At 29.6% G+C, this 8,472-nt stretch overlaps 3 protein-coding genes and 1 non-coding gene across 4 annotated transcripts; 3 read left to right on the top strand and 1 right to left on the bottom strand.

The window, feature by feature from the left end:
• Window positions 1–565: 565 nt before the first annotated feature.
• Window positions 566–3,072, top strand: BX663DRAFT_545337 (pyruvate kinase). The gene is made up of 9 exons (XM_051530924.1): window positions 566–771; window positions 878–969; window positions 1,067–1,109; window positions 1,175–1,257; window positions 1,309–1,800; window positions 1,857–1,948; window positions 2,018–2,045; window positions 2,122–2,765; window positions 2,827–3,072. The coding sequence occupies exons 1-9, from the start codon at window positions 663–665 to the stop codon at window positions 2,933–2,935; spliced, it is 1,692 nt and encodes a 563-aa protein (XP_051379846.1). The 5' UTR covers window positions 566–662; the 3' UTR covers window positions 2,936–3,072.
• Window positions 3,073–3,502: 430 nt separating this feature from the next.
• On the bottom strand, window positions 3,503–3,573 carry BX663DRAFT_t109. The gene has a single exon. It is a non-coding gene; the product is annotated as a tRNA-His (tRNA).
• A 651-nt stretch (window positions 3,574–4,224) lies between these two features.
• On the top strand, window positions 4,225–6,295 carry BX663DRAFT_519740 (uncharacterized protein). Its single transcript, XM_051529033.1, has 4 exons — window positions 4,225–4,554; window positions 4,613–4,968; window positions 5,024–5,126; window positions 5,201–6,295. Exons 1-4 carry the CDS (start codon window positions 4,234–4,236, stop codon window positions 6,233–6,235), a joined length of 1,815 nt encoding a protein of 604 aa, XP_051379845.1. The 5' UTR covers window positions 4,225–4,233; the 3' UTR covers window positions 6,236–6,295.
• On the top strand, window positions 6,279–8,052 carry BX663DRAFT_519736 (uncharacterized protein; the record flags this gene model as incomplete). The annotated part of the gene is made up of 7 exons (XM_051529032.1): window positions 6,279–6,395; window positions 6,470–6,520; window positions 6,577–6,735; window positions 6,796–6,899; window positions 6,978–7,107; window positions 7,165–7,655; window positions 7,714–8,052. Coding segments are annotated over 6 exons (1,218 nt in total), but the record flags the coding sequence as incomplete, so codon positions are not given.
• Between the last annotated feature and the right edge of the window lie 420 nt (window positions 8,053–8,472).

Here is an 8,472-nt window from a genome sequence, read left to right as displayed (position 1 = left end):
AAAATGATTTAATAACAAGATGGTTAAGCTGCATGTTACATCCCGTAGCTGTTTTATATGCACATATTCTATATTAATACTTTAAACGCATTTTAAGTTTTGAAATTAGAGAGAATATGTGTCGATAATTGTCTAATTAGGAACGGCTTAGGATTATAATTTTGATTTGCCTTGTAAATGACTTTATACATTTAAAGACTACTTGTAAAGATATTTGAATAATTTATATGCACAATAGTGTCTATGATCATATTAATGATTTTTTAGCAAACTTAAATAAAAGCCTACATATGATAGGTTTTGATGGTTGTCATAAACTATCAAAGGTACAGACGGGTTTCTCTTTTTTTTAGATAATGTAGATTTTACATAGCATGATCTTTTAATTATCTGTAACACTAACAAATAACAAGCTTCATGCTTTAAGAATCTTATTTTATTGATTGAATAAAGTTATTAATAGGACAAAGTGTAACGTGTTCCCTTTATGATAACTCATAAATATCATCTTAACCCCCCCCCAAAAAAAAAAAAAAACTATCGTGCGAGAAAAACGATAATAATGTTTTTTTTAAAAAAAAAAAAAAAAAGTACATAAACATATAAAAAGGCTGCAATTCCATTTTGAGTTTGTCTTTTTTTTTCTTACTTAACTTATAAACATGGCTCCTCTTACACCAGAAATTACTTCAAACATCCAATGGATATCTCAAATGAGTGTTGATGTTGAATCAACTGCTGGCCGTAAAACAAGCATTATCGGTACAATTGGTAAAGTTTTTTTTAAGTTAAAAAAAAAAAAAAAAAAAAAAAAAAAAAAAAAAAAAAAAAAAAAAAGAGGAAAGAAAAGATAATCTAAACGTATCTATTTTTGTAGGCCCAAAAACTAATAGTGTAGAAATGATTACTCAACTTCGTAACTCTGGTCTGAATGTCGTTCGTATGAACTTTTCTCATGGAACTCATGAGGTATACCTACACCAAAACCCACTTTCTAAAAAATAAAAAAAAATAAAAAAAATAAAAAAAATAAAAAAAAATAAAAAACTTAAATTTTATCCTATAGTATCATAAGTCTGTAATTGAGAATACACGTAAAAGCGTAGAGCGTAAGTGATATATTATAACTAAATAATTATGTAAATTTAACATTTATACTATTCAATACATATAGTCTATCCTGGTCGTCCTGTTGCTATAGCTCTTGATAATAAAGGCCCCGAGATTCGTACAGGCATTATGAAAGATGATATTGAAGTAAGAAAATTTTTTATTAATGGCTCCACATATTCTAATATTTAAACATAGATCTCTATCGATCCTGGCCATGAAATGATTTTTAGTGTCGATGAACAATATGCTGATCAATGTACAGATGAAATCTTATATATTGATTACAAGAATCTACCAACAGTGATTGAGGTTGGCAAAACAGTCTATATTGATGATGGTGTCCTTTCATTTGAAGTTACTGAAATCCTTGAAGACGGTATTCGTGTTGTTTCTAGAAATGGCGGAAAGCTTTGTTCACACAAAGGTGTTAATTTACCTAATACTGATGTTGATTTACCCGCACTTTCAGAGAAGGACATTGCTGATTTAAGATTTGGTGTTGAGCAAAAAGTAGATATTATTTTTGCATCCTTTGTACGTCGTGGTCAGGATGTAAAAGAAATCCGTGAGGTTTTAGGAGAAGATGGTAAAAATATTAAGATCATTTCAAAGATTGAAAGCTATCAAGGAGTTGAAAATTTTGATGATATACTTCAGGAAACAGACGGTATTATGGTTGCTCGAGGTGTAAGTAAACATTATATATGTGTAGATGAAAAAAAAATATGTTAACATGAATATAGGATATGGGTATTGAAATTCCTTTGGAGAGAGTTTTTATTGCTCAGAAGATGATGATTACGAAGTGTAATTTAGCTGGTAAGCCAGTTATCTGGTAAGTGATAGAGTACATAAGGCAATATTTTATTTAGTGAAATAAATGTAAATTATACTTTGATTACAGTGCAACTCAAATGTTAGAATCTATGACCGTAAGTTTATCTATTTATTTTTATATGCGTATATATTGGAACAACTTGATGTAATATTTTGTTTTTCTCTTTGTAGTACAACCCCAGGCCTACTCGTGCTGAGGTCTCTGATGTGGCTAATGCTGTATTAGATGGTGCTGATTGTGTTATGCTTTCAGGAGAAACAGCTAAGGGAAATTATCCTATTGAAGCTGTTAAGACAATGCATGAAATTTGTCAACTTGCAGAAAGTGTTGTTTGCTATCCTGCAGTCTTTAATGAACTTCGATCATTAACAGCCTTACCCACAGAGACAACTGAAACTGTTGCATGTGCAGCAGTTGCTGCGGCGCATGAACAAAATGCAGGTTGTATTATTGTCTTAACAACTTCAGGAAAGTCTGCCCGCTTAATAGCCAAATACAGGCCCCATTCACCCATCATTGTCGTTACACGTAATCCTCAAACAGCACGTCAAATACATTTTCATAGAGGCTGCTTTCCTTTCTATTATCCTAAAGCATCATCTTCTGCTTCATTACATTTGTCTGCAGCCCATAGCCCATCTCATTTACGTACACCTGAAAATGCTCCTTGGCAAGAAGATGTTGATTCAAGAATTAAATGGGGTAATTATACAGTAGTTTTTTTTTTTTTTTTAACAGATGAGCATAGACTGAATCAAACTACTTTATTTATTTATTTATTTTTTATAGGTATGGAACAGGCTATGAAATATGGGTAAAGGGTTTTTTTTGTGTCATTATGGGTATGCTTCATACTAAATTTATATTTTAAATAGCTTACTTAAACATGGTCAGCCTGTGGTTGCTGTGCAGGGATGGAAAGGTGGTCTTGGTAATACGAACACTCTTCGTATAATTTATTCTCCCAATGAATCTTCAGATTAAAATACACATAAATATTTATTAAAGTCAAACAAGAAATAAAGAAGTTTATATATTTAATATAGCAAAGGAAGAAAGTTTGTTTATGAAGACTAAACATTCAATAAAATAAATAAATATTATAATATATTCATACAACAGTTTATAATTTTAAAAATAATCTAAGATAAAGTTATTGAGTTAATAATAAATAAAATTGATGAGCATTTCTATTATTCGTACTTCTTTGCATTTACTTAATAATGGTTTAAACAAAGCCTAGAAACATTAACTATAAATAAATAAGAAAGGATTATTAGATAATGTCAAAATATATTTATGTTGTTAAATCAGGGCATTATAATTATATATAATTAAAGTAGTAAGGACATAATATATTATCCATATCTAATGTTATAAATAATACAAAAACATTAAAATGATATTTCAATCTTTACAAATAAGGACTACTATAACAAATAAACCAATGGCACATTATCACAAATAATACACATATAAAAAAAAAAGAAATACTATTTAAATTTGTTGATCATACCAGCAAAAAAAAGATAATAGAAAATAAAAAACGAATGCTGGTAGCAGGAATCGAACCTGCGTCGACACGGCCACAACGTGATGTACTGCCACTATACTATACCAGCTTCTTACGATTATTAAAAAAAATAAAAATATATATGTTTTATTTACTATCAAAAGTCACGTGACTCTCCGGACTTGTTCGGTGATTTATATTATACCTTTGATATTATTTTACTATATTTTATTTTTTGCTTGAAAATGACACAACTATAAAGATAATTGTCAATAGAATTCATGAAAAGAAATATAATAGAATAATCCAAATAAAAAAAAGAAAACGACATATGTATGTATTTTTAAATATCAATATTCTTATTAATTTTTGTGATACTTCTATTAAAACAAAAAAAAAATATAAAATAAAAAGTAAATATAAAATTATGAAAAGATTAATAAAGTTAACGAAATTTATTTATATCCGAATATGAAAAGGAAAGGTAATATCCCTTCTCTTTCGTTCTTCACCTACCTAGAGGACCAATTATATACATTATAGCTCAAACTTTTTCCTATAATATTTAAAAAATTGTCAATATTCAATAAGCAATTACATTCGTGTCTAAATAAACATCATTTTAGCAAAAGATGCATAAGATTTAAATAATCAATAAAAAATCGCAAAAGTCACGTGACTCTATTAGGATATATACCATTTCTCCCATAATTTTTTTTTTTTTTTTTTTTTTTTTTTTTTTTTTTTGCATAGATTTGATTAGTATAGTATGACAGATCCTCCTGATCATTCAACGAAAACACCTGTTATTGATGCTACATCAGTATTATTTGGTTCAGAAATAGAAGATCATCTTTCATACCCCACTTTTTCTAACTATACCCCCACCGAACGACAAGATGATTTACATGATGTTCTTAATGCCTTACTTGAACTCCACGAATTAGAAAATAAGAATGAATATGAACAATTTTCAATAAATCAACAAAGTATAATAAAGGCTATTAATCTAAATGCAAAAATTCAAAAAGAAGTAGAGCGGCAAATCCAAATTATTGATGATCAACTATCAATTAACGAAGAATTAATGGTTTGATTGTTTTATAAATTTTATGTTTAATTTATTAATCTTTTTTTTTTTCTTTTAGTTAGAGGCAAAACAATTAGCACTTGAAGAAAATCGTTGCAGTACTACAGTTATAATTCATAAACATTATAAATCTGATGTTAATTATTTTGATCAAGATGAATTACTTGATTCCACATCGGATAGGAATACTCCAAATGATATTGAAAATCGATATAATATAAATCTTGATCTTTCAAAACTGAAACAGGATTATATAGAAGAAGACGAGGATAATAATGATGATGATGAAAGCCAACATGCAGATAATGAGCAATTATTACAAAAAAAATCATGGAGCTTGTTTGAAAGGAATAGGTTAGCAGAAGCAATACGATCAGAAGCTCAACGACTAATATCTATTGACTTTATGAAAAGGTAAGTTTTACCTTATATTGCAATACTTTTCATACGCATTTAAATAAATAAATAGAAACGAGGCCTGGCGTGTATGGGATGTGGATAAGATGAAACACACAGAATTAGAGTCATTTCCTGTTGAGAGAATTGATTGGGATCGTATTAGTAATTTGCATGTAACTTATCTTTCTTTATTTTTTTATCACAGGACTAATTTTTTTTTTTTTTTTTTTTTTTTTTTTTTTTTTAGGTTCAAACCAGAACACCTACTGAATGCTTAATCCAATGGACAACACAAGAGCACCCTTCTATCAATAAAAAACCATGGACAAAAAGTGAAACAGAGCGATTATCAAAGCTTGTAGATGAAATTGGACTTTTCAGTGGTCAATGGGAGCGTATTGCAAATGAATTAAACACAAGTCGTACCATAGCTCAATGTTTTTCACACTACATGTCTACAAAAAATAATACAGCTGCTAGAAGTTTAAAATGGAGTGCTGAAGAAGATAAAAAGTTAGCAGAAGCGGTAAAGATATTTGGTGATTGTAATTGGCAGCAAGTGGCAGCCATTTTAAAGGGACGTACAGGACAACAGTGCCTTCATCGATGGAGTAAAACATTAAAACCTGGAATTGTTCGAAAAAGATGGACAGTTGAAGACGACGAAGCTTTACAAAGAGCAATCCATTTATATGGCGTTGGGAACTGGACAAAGATACAACGACTCGTGGCAGGAAGAACAGACATGCAATGTCGTGAGAGATGGGCTAATGTTCTACATCCTGGTATTAATAAGGGACCGATGACTCAAGAGGAATCAGATAAACTTGTTCAGCTGGTACAGCAATATGGAAAGAAATGGTCTTTAATAGCTCGTTATATGCCTGGAAGGACAGATAATACATTATTAAGACAATACAAAGCAATTATGAATAGGCAAGCAGCGGAAGAGAAAAGGAAAGCGAGAGAAAAGGAAAAAGAAGAAAGAAAGAAGGCTAAAGAAAAGGAAAAAGAGGAAAAAAGAAAAGAACAGGAAGGTACAGAAGGGAAGGGACAAGAAAATAGAAAAAAGGAGAAAGAGAAGAAACAAAAAGAAAAGGGCAGTACAAAAAAGAGAGGCGCTCAAAAGAGAAAAAGAACTCCTCTACAAGAAGAAAATCCAATAGAAATTAGTCAAAATAACGATAAAGAAACAGAAGCTTTGAAAGATTTAGAAAACAAAGTAAGTAATGACAATAGTGAAAGTTCTGTGTCAAATAACTTGAATCAAAATAATGCATAAATTATGATTTATTATTTTTACATGTCCGATACTCTACTTCTCTTTTTTTTTTTTTTTTTTCTGGTGGCTTATCGCTATTTAATTTTGAAGTATTTCATTCATTCTTTTCATTATAACATCAACCTTTGTAAATAATTTATATAAACCCAAATATTTAATGGTTAGTCTTTATTAATTTGACTTGAATAAAACTTATTTAATATTCGTTTTCATAATGTAGTCGATTGAAAAGAAACAATTACCAAAAAAAATTTAAATTGGAAAATCAATTATCTCGCCGCTCAAGTAAAAGTTCACTTTGAGAACAAAAAAATATAGTTTCTAATTTCTATTCAATGTAGGTTGGTGAAGGAACACATGTTCAAACTGCATTGATTGCTGCTTCAAGAGCAAAATATCAAAAGATGCATAACAATGCACGAACAGATCTAGAAAAAGAGGCAGAGGCTTTAAAACAAGATCTTTATAATGCAAGAAAATTAAAATTAGAAACCAAACTCGTATGTACGATTGAAACGAATTTTTTTACTGCTTTTATCAATTAATCATCCTTTTTTTAGCATCAAGCTCTCAGGGAATTGAAGAGTGCATTGAAGAAGGCAAAGGTCGCAGAAATTCCTAAACAAATCAGAAAAATCAAAACAGCCCGTGAATCGGTAGAAAAGTAATATATGTATATGTATATAAATATATGTAATGATTCTAAAGCTCTTTTTTTTTTTTTTTTTTTTTTCCCTTATAGTTCCAAAGAGGAGAAAGAAAAAGACGAAGAGTCAAAAGCAGCAGAAGGAGATAAAAAAGAAAAGAAACCTAAAAAGAAATTAACTAAGGAGGACCTTGAATATTATGAAAAAGAACTAGAAATATTAAAGGTACAAAAGATATAAAGATTTATAATCATATCAAGATTATTTACTATAAGTTTTTAGAACGTTGATTTAGATGTACTTGCTAAAAAGACATTAAAAAGCAAACTTCGAAAGCATGAAACACTTAAAGATGAGGAAGCTATTAAAGAAGTGATTGATTCTTCTCTTAAAGTTGAAAAAACAAGTGATCAATTAACACAGAATGTAGAATCTCGATTAGTTGCGAGCAAGCCTGTTCTTGTAGAAGTGAACGAGCTTTTAAAAGCTTTCCAAAACATTATTCGAGGAAACATTGAAAAAATTGAAAAACGAAAGGCTGATGTATTAAAAAAAAAGGAAGCTGAAGAAGCTAAAAAGCGAAAAGCAGAAGAAGAGGAGGTAAAGAAATCGGATGCTAAAAGAACACGTACAAAATTAGCTGGTAGTTCAGAATTTATAGAGTCACTAGGAGGAGGAGGAGGAGTATATGATGAAAAGGATGATGAAGATTTCAAAAAGATTTATGAAGGTACTAAGAAGCCTAATAGACCTGGTCAAAGACAAAGAAGAAAGTGAGTATTATATAAGTAAGTATATGTATTATATTATATATTGACTGGAGTTTATCAGGCAATGGGAAGAAATGTATGGCCGTGAAGCAAATCATATTGCCTCGGCATATAAAAAACGTGAAGAAAAACGTCTTGCAAATCCTGATTATAAGCCCAAAAAGAAGAAGTCTACACCAAAGCCTGCACCCAAACCTACTCTACCACACAAGAAAGATAATATTCCTAATGAACCAGTTCACCCTTCTTGGGAAGCTAAACGTATTCAAGAAGAAATTATGTCAAAGGCTTTAAGTGGACAAGGTCTTTCAAATAAGAAGATTGTATTTGACGATAATGATTAGGCATAATAAAAATTAATAAATAAATATAGATTGTATACACTATTTCCCACTTTAAATTATAAGGATCATTTTCACTTGTCTCTTTTAAAAGGATATTTTCATAATATTTTGTATGAAATTGAAAGGTAATATAGGGGATATTAGTACAGAGTTTATAAGTTGTAGTATATCAGTAATTCCTATTCAGATACCTTTGAACTTGATAGCATCTTTATTAATTCGATATAATCCAATACATAACCATTTGTCCACTACATGATGAGTACTTTATCATTTACAAAATACATGCGTTCTTTTAGAATTAATTAACAAGAGGAGAAAAAGTATAAAGATAGGAGCTAGTATGATAAAAAGGAATACAATACAACGTTTATTTGCTTTTAATAGATAAAGAAAACTCTATCTTCTCACTACGGTTTGAAAAAAAAAATATCCATTTTGTTCACAATCTTTATATTTGACTGCTAACATAGAAC

This window comes from Cokeromyces recurvatus (genome assembly GCF_025118155.1).
Source record: "Cokeromyces recurvatus strain NRRL 2243 chromosome Unknown BX663scaffold_27, whole genome shotgun sequence".
In the NCBI taxonomy this organism is placed as follows: domain Eukaryota; kingdom Fungi; phylum Mucoromycota; class Mucoromycetes; order Mucorales; family Mucoraceae; genus Cokeromyces; species Cokeromyces recurvatus.
The sequence above is the reverse complement of the archived record's forward strand: the minus strand, read 5'-3'. Positions and strand labels throughout refer to the sequence as shown.

Excerpts from the sequence above, each read along its gene's own strand:
- BX663DRAFT_545337 (XM_051530924.1), top strand. The coding sequence starts at position 663 with ATGGCTCCTCTTACACCAGAAATTACTTCAAACATCCAATGGATATCT. Across the intron at positions 772-877 it reads AAGCATTATCGGTACAATTG|GCCCAAAAACTAATAGTGTA; the intron begins GTAAAGTTTTTT and ends CTATTTTTGTAG. Across the intron at positions 1,801-1,856 it reads GTATTATGGTTGCTCGAGGT|GATATGGGTATTGAAATTCC; the intron begins GTAAGTAAACAT and ends ACATGAATATAG.
- BX663DRAFT_519740 (XM_051529033.1), top strand. The coding sequence starts at position 4,234 with ATGACAGATCCTCCTGATCATTCAACGAAAACACCTGTTATTGATGCT. Across the intron at positions 4,555-4,612 it reads CAATTAACGAAGAATTAATG|TTAGAGGCAAAACAATTAGC; the intron begins GTTTGATTGTTT and ends TTTTTCTTTTAG. Across the intron at positions 4,969-5,023 it reads TCTATTGACTTTATGAAAAG|AAACGAGGCCTGGCGTGTAT; the intron begins GTAAGTTTTACC and ends ATAAATAAATAG.